The sequence below is a fragment of the Lagopus muta genome, chromosome Z (assembly GCF_023343835.1).
Source record: "Lagopus muta isolate bLagMut1 chromosome Z, bLagMut1 primary, whole genome shotgun sequence".
In the NCBI taxonomy this organism is placed as follows: Eukaryota; Metazoa; Chordata; class Aves; order Galliformes; family Phasianidae; genus Lagopus; species Lagopus muta.
This window is the reverse complement of record NC_064472.1, coordinates 74,259,114-74,275,398: the sequence shown is the minus strand read 5'-3', so window position 1 is coordinate 74,275,398 and position 16,285 is coordinate 74,259,114. Positions and strand designations below refer to the sequence as shown.

At 43.3% G+C, this 16,285-nt stretch overlaps 1 protein-coding gene across 1 annotated transcript in view; it reads right to left on the bottom strand.

The window, feature by feature from the left end:
• DGKQ (diacylglycerol kinase theta) overlaps window positions 1-16,285 on the bottom strand; it is an 83,670-nt gene that overhangs the window by 53,235 nt on the left and 14,150 nt on the right. Inside the window, 1 exon segment of the mRNA XM_048932085.1 lies at window positions 7,783-7,862. Coding sequence (XP_048788042.1) covers window positions 7,783-7,862 — 80 coding nt within the window.

The window sequence follows — 16,285 nt, the reverse complement described above, 5'->3', positions numbered from 1 at the left end:
CAAACTTACCTGAAACCTCAGCCGACCTCTTAAGTATTGTTAATTGAATCAAAGACCATTAAACAGTAATAGCTGCACATAGACACTCCCAGACAAAATGCCCTGAAGACACATTCAAGGCAGTTTACAAAAGCTCAATACTGCCACAGTCCATATCAAAGACTGAAAGCTACAGAACCGGGTGGAGGCGGGACAGTGAAAAAAAGAAGAAAAATGAATACTAACACAGCATCCCTGCTCATGACACTGGGATTGGAACTAGATGATCTTTAAGGTCCCTTCCAATCCAAACTGAATCAAAGAATTGATGACTGAATTGTAACTGTGAAACAGTTACAACTGCTTACATACATCTCCTCAGAGAAAATATTCCAAAGACACATTCAAGACAGTTTGTAAAGGGTGAATGTGGCCACAAAGCATTCTATGATTCTATGAAGGAATACAGCTGAGCTTCATGCTTGCTCCAGAGATCACTATTCCTACAAGATACATACCTTTGCCATTTGCATTACAACAGAGAAGCGTAACTGCATCTCTAAGGTGTCAGAATTCAAATAACTTAGTAACTTTTCAGGTTTTCAAACTTGCATTTTGCAACCCTCAAGCCCTTCCTAACAAACATATCTGGTCTATCTTATTGCTCCTGCATCACAAAAAGAAAAAAAAAAAAAAGACTCGTGAGGGCTAACAAGTGGCTTCTGTAAGCATGAATCGTCATCAGTCATCCCCAGAAAAAGCGTAAGAAATAGTGACTTCAGGTGCACATAGCCACAGAGACCTTTTCCTACACGATGCACGAGCAAACAAAGTTTTGAGAAGGATTTGAGTATTTTCCTTGTGGAGTTTTCCTGTGAAAAACTAGCAATAAATCTGCCACATCCTGAAACAGAGTTTGGAGACCTAAAATGTCCTGTCCACTGATGGAGGCCTGGTTCCGTCTTCTATTTGTGCCCCTGAAAGCATAGGCACAGTTATGCTAAACAACCCTGTACTCTGAGCACCAACAGTGAAATGAGCAAGATAAAACTGCCAGATGTAACCTGAGAGGGAAAGAATATTGCTGGAAGTTTAATCAAGAGGTAAATCAAGAGAGACCTTTGTTAGCTCAATAATGTGCTTTGGACACCCGGCATGTACTTGCAATCCTTTCAACAACCAGCGTTTGAAATCTAAATCTTCGCTTTCCCAGCCTTGAGTCTGGCTATTTTATCTTACAGTTGGCACAGAAAGGCAGACTTTTAATTCCTGCCACAGTGTTTAATAAGGAAGAAAAGTTATCTGAAGAAGAAGGACACTCCATACATCAAAACAGTTCTGTGCAAAGCAGCGTTTATTTTGGAAAAGACTGCAAGATTGTACTTTGACAAGGGACAAACTTCTCCAGGGCCTGGGCACTCTTACCTAGAAGGCTAAAAGGAAGAAGACAAGCCTAAATTCTGCAGTCTAAGTTCTATTCCAGCCCTGGTGATGACCTTCTAAAGACTCGCGCCAGTGCCCAAAAAGAAAAGAAACACTGATTGGAACGTGGGGTGGAAAAAAGAAAAAAAGAATTGTTTCCTTCAACTTCTTGCTTTCAGAAACAAGAGAAACAAGCTTTTTTTTATTATTAGCACTGCTCCTTCTAACTTGCTCTAGAAACTGTATGTACAAAGAAGACTGTAGAGCCTGCAGGAGGAGAGGGATGGTGAAAAAACCACCATGGAAAGCAGCCAGTACAGCACAAGGAGCCAGCTGATCAATCACACGCTGCTTTTCCTAGCAGCTCACTACATTACTTTTATTGTTGAAGAATTTCCAAGCATCCGATACCTAAACAATACCAAACTCTTAAGACAGGGAAAGCCAGCGAGGCTCCATGTCAGCACATGAAATGCTGTCTGTGATTCACTGATTTACATTCACCTGTACGAGTGCAGCAAACTACAGACACAGACGGAGGCTCACAGAAGGGAAGTGAATAATTGATGAGAATCGAAACTTCTTTTTCAATTCAGCTCCTCCAATTACTTTATGCAAACCACTAAGATCAATTTCCTGAGATAGATACAGAAAATTTTGACTAGTGAAGTCACTAAGTGACATCTAGGTGCCCTCATGCTATTGATCAGAAATCCATCAAGAGAAAATATAATACCAACACTCCAGCATAATCTCCAAAATGACCTTGTACTGACGCACAGGATCTTCCTAGGCCTGATTTTGTTTGCTGCCTCCTGGTAAGAAATCCAGAGCATTTCTGCTATGCATTTCTATAGCAGTTTGTATCAGCCAGCAATGAAATTTGATTCTACAGAAATCTAAAGCTTGATTCCTATCCCTTCAGCGCAATTTGTGCAAGAGCAGAGCACAAAACCATGCAACTGCATCATACATAAAGAACAGCAACAAATACATCTCCAGCAACAAGCTACTGCAAACTTTAGAATAAAAGCACAGGAAAGGATTTTTTTTTTAATCTGCTCCTCATCTTGAAATGCATGGGGCAACACCAAGTTGTCAGCTTAACACCTTCTTCCACTGAAATGCAATCCCTGCATAGAGAGCAGCCCAGCTGCCATCTACAACGTATGGCTCACGGACAGAGTCAAAGACACAAACATTTTCATGAGTGCCTCCAAAGGCTGGGCAAAGAGAATTTAACTTGAAGTCATCGGTTTTCAGCTCATTTTTACGATAGGCAAAATTAGCTTGGAAGCAAATTACTTCAAAATTTGCCCTCAAGGCTAGTTTCAGAGGACTGTTCTACAGCATCAGAACACTGGACTGCTACAGAGTGCCAAAAAAACTGTCAGTAACAATCCAGACGTGGAGGTGTTTCTGAAACAACACAACTACACATGCTGACGTTTCCCTATCCAAAGCTCTCAGGGCTCATGATGATACCCACACCTTTGCTCCACGGCGGTGATCAGATCCGACTGGAACCCATGTCCTCCTCCAGTAGCCACATAAGACCACGCTCTCTCTAAGAGAAGCTAACTTTGCGACTCAGCTTTCTCCAGCGTTAGAATCTTTTCAGCTAATTACTTATTGCTCAGCATCCATAGACAGCTATTCCACTTGCTTGAAACTGCATCAACTGCTGCTACAAAGCTCCTTCAAGTGCAAATTCCATATGGAAGTTTTGAAAGTGAGTAAGAATACCAACTGAAACAATAACTTACTGTAGGTCAGGAGAGAAAAGTAATTTAAACACCAAAACATTAATTGCTGCTAATGAGGCACACATCCACATGTAACCTCAGTATATCCAGAAACCATTTCTTCACGCTACAGATGTCCGTGACAGAACATTAGACCTCAGCTACTCATCTGCAAAGTAGCTCTGAAGGACTCTCAAGGATGGGAACTGCACAGCAAACTAAATACCATTTCTAATCAGGAATCTGTTGTGCTTCTGTTGTACTTCTATGGAAGGAAGATCTGTGTAAGACCTTTGCACTGTAATTAAGAGTTGCTTCCGTTAGCTCTTCTCATGCTGGAAAGAGAAGCTGATGTGCAAAGCACCATCACTCCCTGCTTTTATTGCTACAGTGGAAATTAACTTTTATCAAGATCAGCACGGGGAATTAGCAGAAACAAACTCAGGGACGTTCCATATCCCTTCTGAATCTGAAGGGTCACTGGTGCAGCCATGGGGCTATTCTGGAAGTGTTTAAGCTACCAGGCAGCTTGCACCAGCACTGCACACTGCAGCGAGCGGACCTGGAGTTCATGAACTACAGTGCCAGCCCTCCCCTTTTACCCCAGTGTCTGGCTATCACTTGGGGAAGAGAAAGCGGAAAACTTAGGGCAAGGTAAGGATTACCAATAAACCGTTTTACACCTGCTGCTGAATTGTAGCATGTGGCTGGCATGCCCCAGGCAATTGCATTTGAATCACAATGCAGCTATGGGCCAAGTGTTGAAGAGCTGGGGGTCAGACCTGTTTGCAGAAGGTAGCCAGGCCGTTCAAGAAGCTCCCCGGCAAAATCAGATCAGTCTGGAGTCCAACCATTGCTATGGCAGACACAGAAACCCAGAGCCACAGACCAACAGTAGAGATCACTGAGTCCCATCCACCTGCTAAATAAAGCAGCTCTCCTACAACAGACCACACAGGTGAAAAAGCACACACATAACTAACAGAGCCTTTCCACTACAGCGAAACAAAAGGGGAAGAATAAAGAGAGAAACAAAATTCCCCCATGCAACTATTTTTCATAAAATGTTAGAAAAATATTAAGCATTCATTTTTTTTGCCTTTAACTTCCCGTTGCAGATCTAACTCCTTCCCTCCTTCTTCCAAAAGCACTTATGTACAACAAGATGAGTGGGGCAAAAACTCTATACCAAAAAGGAGACAAAGAAACTGGAGAAAGAGAGGCTGCATCCCAGAATGAAAGCCTCTGAGCTGCAGAAGAAACGGATGCTGCTGTTGTGTGACTACTAAGCACGAAGGGCCCGATTCAGAACAGCTTACACTGTTGGCTGTCATTACCCTAACCTGAATAATCTTTATTCTCTGCGATTTTCAACTTTTCTAGCAGATTATGAGAAACAAAGGAACTGACCCACACAGCCAATTGCAGGACACAGCACCCAGAGGGAAAGACTCAGGTCAGCAAGCCTGCTCTTCCAGCACAAACCTCTGTGAGCTCCAAAATCTTCTCATTCAGAACCACAACTTGAGAATGCAGCTGCTACCCAAGCTCTGAACCACAAGCCACATCTCATTTTTAGCATTATGATCTTCATAAGAAGTTGATGACCTAAATCACAATGTTTCCACTCCAGGCAACCTGGCCGTAAGAAGAAAAGCACTGAAGGAAGTTTCCTGAATTCTACCTGCCCTTCCTGAAGTGGAAGTGTTTAGAAACAACTACAGCAATGCATCAATGCAGCCAGGACTGCAGGAAAAACAACCATCACAAATGCCTAATTTCACTACAGCTACTTTTATTATACTATCATTTCCATTTAATTTTAAAGTATAGTTATATAAAAAACACCCCACGCATTTATATGGTAAATTTAAAAGGCAACAAACTTGTAACTCATTCCAACCTAACGAAGGAAACTTGACACTGGACACCCACTCAGCTTCTGTTTTCATTTTGTCATTTTGTCCTTTGCTCAGATTTTTCTTTTCCAATGCCTCAAAGTAGGCAAATACCTGCGAGGACACGAGGAGAAGAGTCTGAACTTGGAGGAGTTGCAGAGATCTCAGAGAGTGGAGCAAACCACATCCCTCAGAAATCATAAAAACACAGGTGGGTTCAGAAGCCTGTGATCCGTGACGTTCCATTTCAAAACATCACGATCTGGATCCAATCTGGAACAGCATGTGCAGGTGAGAAAGATCAACAACGGCACAGAAAAAAAGCAGCCTCAGGGCCGCCTGGAGAGTGAACTCATCAAGAATGATCCGAGACTGGATGCAGCCCTGACGCGTTTCTGTCTCTGAGGGCACTCACCCGACCCCAGGAAGGAAGCCCTGGTCTCAGGAATTAAAAGTTTCCATGGCCTGCATGCTGAAAAACTATTCTCTCATAGTTTGGCATTAAGGAATGACACGCAGCACAGTGAGCTTCAACAGTTGCCCCTTTCTCTGGATGAAATCTGAGATTAAAAACAGTATATCTTCGTCTTGGGGTACACAGAATAATAACATGCTAGAGGAAAGCATCAGGGAAAAAAATCCCATCCGTGCTTCCTTCTACATCAGACGTTTCCATAAAAAGACAGATTCGAGTTATCTGATGGAAGAAAACAAACTCCCCAGACATTCGATAAACAATCATCGTTTGTTTTTTGCTTCGTTACGTTTTTGAAGCAAGTGCAGAGCTAAAATTCGCTTCAGCAGAGCCCACGTGTGTAACAGCACCTGCCACGGGGCAGGCTTCACTCACACAAGAGACCAGGACCAATGCAACCTGGATGAGCACCTCGAGGAGGACAAGTCTGTGCTGTTCTGTCTGGACAGTCTGGTGCTTTTCAGGCATAATCAGTACAACTCAACACAGGTTTCAGCACAAGACTTTTCACAGCTAAATACAGCAGTGATAAACTGCCAGCAGCTCCCAGGACAGACACCAGCACTGAGATGTTCTACTCCTGCAGCAAGAACGCCTGGATTTTACCTGTAAAATACACACAACTAAATACAATCTGTGTTAGGACAGGTAGAAAGCGGGGATTGGCAAGGGAAAAAATCATAAGCTGATGTCCATGATGTCCAGTGTTTAAATGTAGGATTTTCACCATGCGAAAGCAAAGCAAGAAATATTATTTTGAACAACTAAAATCTACAGTAATTCACAAAAGAAACAATCACAACAAGGTGGTTTAAACGCCTATGAAAAAAGATGAATGCTTCTCAGCTGGCTATGTACCACTCCTCCAAAGATCCCTGCACAGTCTGAGTCATCACTCCTTTTCCCATGCTACAACGACTGACTGCCAGCATTCTGAAACAGCAAGGGATGCTCATTCTTAGTAATAGCATTTCCACAGCATTTGCTGTGGATTCTAAGACTAACGGCAATATTTCTCATTATTCCACTGGCAATGTTGTGGGTCAGACTTCTTTTTTTTTTTTTTTGCCAATCTAAATTACATTTCCCAAGACGAAAGCGTGTGGGGAAGATGAAGTGTGCAGCAAAGGCTGAACTGCATTAACATCTAGGGCAAAGCACATTAAATAACAATGACTGGCTAACTTCCTGTAACTCTAGTGATGTGCCTTTTAAACCTCCCATCCCCTAACCAGGTTTCCACAATGCAAAGAAACCTGTAATGCTTTTTTTTGTGTACGAAGAAGGGAATGCAGCTTCCCTTCACAAGCTTCACAGATCTGCGTAGCAGTGAATATCTCACAACTCTGTTTTCAGTCAGGGAGGTCTGTAACGTCCACAGTTTATGCATTCTGATTTTACAACACTGCAACTGACATCTGCTCCTTATAATACTTTGTAATGTTTTTCCCCTTGTATAAGAAGGTTCTCGCCTGCTTCCTCCCTTCTACCCTTTCTGTCACCCCTTCCCAAGTGGAGAAAACACTATTTTCTCCTCATTTTAGACTCTTAATACTACAGTTGCATCATATTATCATCTTCAAAATTAGTCTATCTTTCAAACCGTTTTTCAAGAGCAATTATTACAAAGTTGTGTGGGAGAAAAACTCACAGGGCATCTAAAAAGCCAAGATTTTATTATTAGCCAAAATAAATCCAGGTGAATTTTTACCATTTAGTGAAGCCCTGATTTGACTTTAAAATGTTGTGCTTTTAATGCAAGGACTTTATTCTCTAGGCACAGTAAGCAAACAAGTTCTTAACATCGGTAATCAACAGAAGCCAAACACAGCCCCTTCACTAGGCAGGGAAACTTAGCATTTTCCCAGTGAGATGTAATCACTGTTAAAAAAAAGTGAGTTATACAGAGTTCTTTAAGTTTGATACGCCATGGTTTCCTGAGAGCACTGATATCCATCAGGCACCCCCATCCATTGCTGTGAGATTTCCAGGTAATGACACAATTTAAAATGTCTAGTAATAGTTAAAGAATGCAAATAATTGCTCTTCAAAGACAGACTGTCTACAGCCTCCTGCAGCAGGGAAGTTTTCAAGGAAATGTCAGACTTTGCCTCTGAACAGCAGCGAAAGCTTCAGTGATGACTAACACAATTGATTTAAGCATTACAACATCAGCAAGCCACAGCCGTACTACACAGATTACTTAGTGATAAATTTGTGCCATTATGACAACAAAGAGACATAACAGTGTGTGCTTACTCACCCTTACAAGGCTGGGAGCAATACATGAACAAGGTATGTTGACATTCTTGAGGCACTTCTCGTGGGACATGAAGTTGCAAACTGTGGAGATCAAAGAACAGCGGGTGAGTCTCCCACGAGGAAGGGACATTCGTGGTGAGACACAAACAAACAGGAAATCAAACAAAAAAAATCACGTGTGGTGAAACACAACTGGGAACGTATCATTTCCATCGCATTTGCTCTCCTCCAGCTACGAGTACTTACACAACTGCCGTATCTCTTGCAGCACATGAACTTCAACCAGTTTTGTTGCTGGTGATAGAAAGCAAGAGAGCTCACACAAATTCATTACGTGCCAGCAGCAGCCCCTTCTCGCCCACCCTCTCCTCTCCATAACCACCAAAATTACTTCTTAATTTTCAGGTGAGATTTTAAGCAGCTGACAGTCCAAAACGGCTCTTTGAAGTAGCCAAAGTAGATGGACATGCTTGAAAGCAAACTCCACTGAAATTAAGTGCATGTGTCAGGAATAAATGGAAGGAAACACAGCACTGGCACACACGGAATGCAATGGATGAAAGAGACAAAAGTCACCAGTTTTTTGTACAGCTTTGAAAGTCGAGAGTTTCTTCTTATTAATTATTACTGCTACCACTACTATTACTACTTGTGCAGCAACAGGTCTAGAATTTCATCGGAGCTTTACTAAATGTCTTGTCAAGCAGTGATGGCTTTAGAGCCCTCCACCTCTCAGACTGGCTCTTCCAATCCAAGCAGAAATATACGCAGCTCAGGAGGAAGCACCTTCCCATGACTTCTGAAAGAAGATCACTTCTGAGCAGCAAAAGCCACCATCCACAGGAAGTTTTCTCATGTCCCTGCTTTTCAGAAGCGTGCCACACCACTTCATGTTCCATGAGTTACTGCAAAAGACCAACTCTTCTGCAGCCCCATGTGTTGTACTTACACTGCTGTTCCTTGCAGCATGTGCTCTTGCCATCAAAAGCAGACCACTTCCTTCTCCTCTCCCTTCTGCAGCTCATTTCCTTCTGATTTCACTTTTTCTCACATGCCAAGATAGTAATCTTAATGCAGGTTCACTTATTTATGTGGCTTACTGCCAGTCCATGCAAATAACGTTTCCTTTTGATGGCACAAAAACCTGAACGACCCCTTTCATGTTCCAATGTGCTCAGCAGGCTGACATTTGCTTTTCACTTGTCTGCAAGTCAGGGGAAAAAAAAAGGGCTCTGCAAGGCACTGCTGCACTCAGACATTCACTATTGGTGGCTCAAGACTGTGACCTATGCAGCAATGAAAAGGGAGTGGAAAGAGAGTAGATAAAACCTGCTGTTGGCTGCTATGAAGCATCACATCTACCTTTACGGTTGATGGTACTCCTGACTCAGTGGTACAGATAAGGAGCAGAAAGAATCAGCAAAGAGGTGATCTTAGGGAAGCTGAAAAATGAAAGGCTAGTAAGGGAAATCAGCTAGAAGACACAAAACTTTGAGGGAAAAACAAAAAAACCAACAACCATTTAAAAGGAAAGGAAGAAGTAGTCTGTTCTATAGGAAGAGGATTCCTCTGTGTGTTAGCTCTGGGCACCTAACTACACCCAGGCGTACAGCAGCTATTTGACAGCTTGTCCTTGTTGCTTTACTCTCTTCTGCCCAGAAATTGGCGACTTCAACCACATGAGAAATTGCATGTTTGCAACACACAGCAAGAAGCCAGGTGGCCAGTGGGCACCATGGAAAAGGGCAGCGTATGGCAACGAGCTGGGACGTGCAGCTTTGCAGCAAACACTTGCAAGGAAACAAAACATTTCTTCCCTGACTTACATGGCAGGAGACAGGAGCTGAGCACTGCAGTTTAGCAAAGGCGGCTGAAACCTCTAACATGCTGCACTTTGTCACACAGCCTTTTTTCCCCTCCCTGTCCTTCAGTCAGAATTCAGAGCAGGTTTCAAAACTGGGATGAGGAAAGAGGTCTATTTTGTCCTGCACAGACTCCAGCAATGTATCAGTGTGCCATATGCAAGTGAAGGCCAGGTGAGAATCATACAAAATGCCAAATTCCACAACCTACCTTCTCCCACCTGTGAACAGAACACAGTCTGGAGCAGAATCCCAGAAGGTTTTGAAAAGTACTTTTGTTTCTTCTTTGAGGAGATGTTTAACATAACTCAAAGTCCTGTGATCTTTTTAAAATCGAATGTATAAATTATGAACTTAATAGTCTTTCACTTCTTAACTTTAACAGTATTATTTATAAGTATCTGGTTTTGCATTTGCTAAATGTGAAAATGTTTAGCACTTACAGCTCTAGAAGTAAGGATTCCAAATTGCTCCCTCAAAGAGGATCAAGGAAAGTCAATATAAAGGCACAAGTGGACTGGCTCCTCTCCTGGAAGTGTTATAAATCTAACACAAGGCTCCCTGGACCTGCTCACACGTGTGTTTGTACCCAAGAGCATTCCTCTCATTTCAGCAGGCACACACTTAATAAAAGCACAACCAAAGCAAATATCAATTCCCCCACCAAGCACACCTTCCAGTGCTTTCTTGAAGCAGGGCTTACCCTAACAGTTCCTAGACTGCAGTTTGGACCCATCCAGGCAGTCTGCCCCTGCACACTCATGTCCCAGATTCACGTCACAAGCAGCAGTAATTGGTAACGATCTCTTCCTTTTCAGCAGCTCCCTCTCGCTGTGCGCTCCTGCCTGGTTTGAGCCATGGGTTTTGCAGCGCATGGTGCCCTAGGAGCCATCAGCCTTCCTGCTGCACGTAGCAGGTCAGGCTGAGCACCAGCAGAGAGACCTCGTGCATGTGAAGGCAGCAGCACCTTCCTGCTGCAGGGAGCTCTCTCAACACTGCCCTGAACGCAAAGGGCACCCACAGCAAGTGCCAGTAATTCCCAAAAAACACCACGACGCCTTGGCCAGCTGTCTGTCACAGGGACAGCATGGGGAGGGTTCATTTCCCATCGTGAAGTGGCAACACAACTCCTCAGTGCTGGCTGGGTGGCTCGGGAAATCATTTCCTTTCCTTCTGCACAAGTGCCATAGCTCACCAGCTTGCACTGTGCTTACCTGAGCAAGTCACAGCCCTACACCAAAGCTTCTTCCAAACTTTTAGCAACGCTTACAGATGATTGACTCAATGGCTTATTCTTGTCCTTAAAACAAACAATAGCTTAGCCACAAATGGACTAGAAACTCAGGATTGTTTTCTTAGCTATCAGCACACAAGCTTTTCATTTCCAGAAAAATTTAAGTGCAAAGCATTAAAGCCCATACTCAACTCATTACTGTGATTATAAATAAAACTAAATGAAAAGAGATAATTCTCTGGGGCATCCTGTTAAATTTAGGCCTTGGAAGAAATCTGTTTCAGAGGGTTTACAGCATTGTATTGCCTGACAGCTGTAAGAGTGCAGCACAAATGGAAACTCTGCATTCCCCTGCGAAAAAAAGAATCGCACAGATAACTTTTGTGTGAAATAAAACCTGCTCCATAAGGCAGGTGTGCTCAGGGTGTGGGAGGCTAAGCCCTTCTTAAAAACCTGGTGTTGCATGAAGCTGTTAGCAACCTGCCAGCACCCAGCTGCTGCACACAGACGGTGCACATGAACTGAGCTGCTGCAGTGGCACGGAGCTGGCCCTTCCTCACAACTTCTTGCTTTCACTTGGGCTTTTTTTGGACAACTACACACTGAGCTCGTTTCCCCAGGCTTGTTACTACAGCTTTAACTTCATTTATCGCCTGGTCTGTACTGTCGGGTTTGCTCGAGGCTCACCCACTCGTAAGAACATTCTTCCCCCTTCATGTGCTCCACAGTTATCAACGGCTGGGAATAAAATTTAGATTAAAATTAACTCACTCAAAAGGTCTCCTGCAACACTCAGCAATTAGTGTCCATTTTAAACTCAGCTCACCACTGTCCTTGTACTGGTGCTGGTGGGAAACTTGAACAGCACTGGTTAGTGTCAGGAAACTACTCTGATCAAGTTCACTGTTTGCCTTTACCATCCAAAAGCAGGCCTGTAGTTCATGTTGCTTTATTTCAGCATCTCACACATCCCCAGTGCCAGCTTTCAGCTCTAGAGAGGTCCTTCCCATCTGTAGTATCCTGGTTACATCCGTCTCTGTCTTCTGGTCAGATGTTCAGACAAGCGAGACAAAGAAAAGATTGTGCTTACAGCAAACTGCCTCTGGCATTACAGCACTCTTTGCCTGGTCCTACAGTTCCACCTGTATGAGGATACCACCGCCATTGGGCGGACTGAGAATCATCACCTACATTTTCTGGAACGTATGGAAAATGTGCAGGACGAAAAAAAAAAGATGCTTCTACTAGTTTCAGTTGTAGAATTGCAACAATAGAACTGCAATTGCAGTTTTTGTCCAACAGCAGGTGTTACAGTTGATACCCACCTAAACACACGTCCTCCTGCAAAGGATGAAACAGTAGATGGGGAAAAATGGGGGAAGTCCTCAGCCATTAACTCAAGTGCAAGTTTACTCTTTCTACTCTGGAACTGGAATGTGTTGCTCTCAGGTTTTAGACTTGAGTTCTGATGCACTCATTTTAAAAGCTCAGCACATTTAGAAATATACACCTGCATTAGATGTAGGTTGTACACCTTCCACATTTATCCTACTGCAGCACAACCCAAGATTCTTCCTCTTCCTTCCTTAAGGTCATCACTGCACACTACATACCAGACAAAACTCATCTCTATTCTAAGTTTTCTTTCCCCACCTGAGCAGATCCCATCAGCTACCTTCAGAGGCACTTGATGTTGTCTGAAAAAAGACACCACAGGGCCACTTTGAAGGCAGCCTGCACTAGTGGACAAACTGGAGAGGTGTCCAACAACATAAATATTTCCTTTGAATAGACACCATTATTACAAACCTTTGTTCTGGACAGCAACAACTTAAAAAAGGCACCAATAATCCGAAACAAGAGTGAGTACTTGAAGTGGCCTATGCTACCTCAAGCCAACACTGCAACTATTCTCTAACTGCAGGCAATTATTAAGAGTCCTTCAGAATTATAAAACATTCTCCAACTCCAGCCTGAGAATGCTACTAATGAACAGAAAAAAAACTGGCATTTATCAGAACAAATCACTGCGGCAGTTGAGAGTTCTGGCATTATTTACTGCTGAGATGATGTCCACCCAGGAGGGAAGAGATGAAGACATCCCTGAACCCAATCAATGATGGAAGCTTTAGGGTTCAAGTTCTCAGAGCTGCAAACTGATGCCAGCTTTGTAGAAAGAAGAGCTGTAACATGTCTGCCTCAGTGATTTCAATCACAGATTAGGGTTTGTTAAACTCAGGGGGACTGAGTTTACTTCTGTACCACCTGATGACACTGTCAGAATCACTCTGTCAAAGTATGTACGATTTCTGGCATGAACCTCAGTATGCTAACAGTAATGAAATAATGGAGGTAACACATTATTTTTTCACAGAAAAATGAGGCGGGTGACCTCGGGGGCTCAGCCCATGTCTCATTCCTAACAAGTCTCAGCAAAACCTGCTACAAAAGTGCACCTAGGAGAGATTGTACACAGCCTGTGTGCACAGCTCGCTCCACGTCCTCCAAAATGCTGCTGCTAGGAGCCCGGTGTTCAATCTCCCTATTACAATACATGTGCAGCACTTCTTCTGTACACTGAAGCCCTGAAGAACCGCTTATTCTCCTTACCTGGCTTTTGAACAGCAGCAGGTGTGTCAGTGAGGCTAAATGGTGGTTATTATGCATTTCCAGGGGGCCCATGTTGGGCTCATTCTGACAGCAGGCACAGTAGAAAACACAAAGTGGGAAATCCTACCCTGTCTTTCAGATGGTTATTCTTACCCCTCTCCTTTCAAAAGAAATGACTGCTCAGCAAGTGTAAAAACGCTGTTTTTAAGAGCACTTACAACCACTGCTAGAATAAAAGAAAACAAACCTTCAATTCAGGACCTAGAAAGGTTTTTCCAAAACTACCAATTTATTTGTGCTTGTAAGGACTGTGTAGATGCCAATCCAGCTCTGCGGGGCTGCAGGTCTCAGCACAATAGCAGTAGTTCATAAAGAGGCTGTTGAGGAGCAGGTGGGGAAGAAAGGCAAGTCCAGAGTAGCTGAAGATGGAAGTCAGCTAGCTCATGTCAGTTAAATAGAAGTACACATGCACACTATGTGCTGTGCAGAAGGTGTAGCTGCTGCAGTGTCCATCCTAAAGGATGGAAGAAAGAAGGGCAACTGCCTATAGATGGACAGAACAAGACAAACCAGAAACTTAGCAAAGCCACAGAGCAAACTAGAGCTACAGAGCTGTTATGCAAACCAACTCAAACAGTCTCTGTCTTCCGAACAGTGAATTGGTGAGACCTAAAGGACATGTGAGGACCAAGACAATTGAGGCTAAGCCACTCTAACTCAATCAAAACAAAGTTTTATTTTGGTCAAAATCAGGTAGGCCATTTCCTCCTCTCTTTTGGCTCTTCCAGATTTTGTTCCTGGCATGGTACAGGCCAAAACCACAGGACATCTAGGGGCTTTTCCACTCACCCCTTCAGTGGTCCTGGATCCTGCAAAGTGGCTGTTTTGCTCAGCAGGATCTGGAGACGCACTGATAATAAGAAGACAGTTGCTCTGGGGAAATGCCCAGAAACTAGGTAGTCCTAGACTGGAGAAAAACACTTTTTTTTTTTTTTTTTAAGTCATTAAAAAATAATGATGTATAACTATCTTATTTTACGTTCTTTAAAAAGTGAAACACATTGGTATCAGACAGCTTGTACAAACGAGAGCGCACGCTCCTGGACGAGAGGCTGTTCTGAACCTGAAAGCATCATTCCTTTTTCAGAGGAAGTTAGCAGGATTAAATTTTATATTTGTTATACAGCCATGAGCTCCTTTTTCATTGTAACAGCTTGCCCACACAGACACATTGAGATTTTTTGTTCAGGACTGTGACCACAGGCCAATCTGAATACTGTGACTATTCACTGAAAGGAATGCTGGATGCAACCATTGGCCTTGTCAGCTTATTTCTCATTTCAGCAGGAACATGCAAAGACCTGTATGCAATACTGGTGCACTCTCTTAGGCAAAACACAGCCTTGGATAAGTTTAGAAGTCTGTTGTGCGATGCTTGTTAATGCCACCAGAGAAGCTGTCTAACTAGAGGCTATGGCCAGCCCAGACACTTCAGATAATGGCAAAGCAGGAACAGAGAAATCTCTGAAAGCTTTAAGAAGTCGGGCTTTAAAAGCATCCCCTTCTCCCACAGCATGAGGAGCTATGGGACCTTGCTTGTTTCACAGCTCCATTAGCCACATCATGGATTCTGTTCCTCTGAAAACCTACAAGAAAACAAGACACCCCTTTGGGTTTTCTTGGCTTTTAATGAGCATCTTACACATCACTCATACATGCCACATCCTTTCCAAGATTCTCTTTATCTTACTAACTAATCAGTCATGCCTGACTCTGCTTTAAACAGAGCTTATGTTTAAAACAAGCATATGACCTATCTGATCTAATGCATTTTCTGCCTGCACAGAGAGAATCTTGTGGTATTTTACGTTTCCAAAACTGTCTACATGACAGCTAGCTCTATAAATAGGTACAGATACAAAAGAAATGTTTTTGTAACATCTAAGCTCTGCAATTTCAAGGCAGCACTTTTGAATTCCTATTCATCTGTATGTCAGATTTGCTGTTAGGAAATAACGCAGCAACAAGTCAAGTGAAAACAAGACAAGCCACTGCATAACAAAGCAGTTAAATGAATTCAATGATATACCTGAGTTGTCAGTCACAACAACACTGATTTGGTTACAGCAGGCTTGCTTGCACTGTGGCAGCCTCACGAAGCCCCTGTGCTACACCAGGGACCTTTCTCTGGCTCTCATCAGTCAGCTGCAAACACTCCAGGATCTAACAACAAACACTACTCTGTTTCTCCATCTTGCCTGGTACAGTAAGCCTGAACTGACAGATGAACTGAAAGGCCTCCACCTGCCAGTTAAGCATCCTTCATCCTCACCAATCTCCATTTTCTGACTTCAACCAAAGCAGGCCTCCAACATCCCGCTGTGCAGGCAGAGCCAGAGCACCTACAGCTGCACAGGTAACAGAGACACTGGTACTGCGTGCTCTGCTCCACCAGAGCTGCGTGCTCTGGACAGGAAAAAACACCAGCACAGGCAAGCTACACTGGTGGCAAAAGTGGCAATCCTGCCTGGTCAAGAGACTTTCACAAGTCATAAACACAGTCAGCAGAAATCCCACCAGCTGCACTCGTATCAAGAAAGGTTTTTCCTCTACAGCTACACACTGAAGTCCTTTCTCGTTTCACACATTAAGATGTGTACAGTAACCACACAAGCTGGTTGAGTGCTGGCTTCAAGGAAATAAGAAAGGTGAGTTCTGCACAGACTTTATTTTGTCCTCTCAGCAGAAAGCCGGGTCAGACAACACATCTCTGAAATCAAGGTGGTAAACTTCAAAGG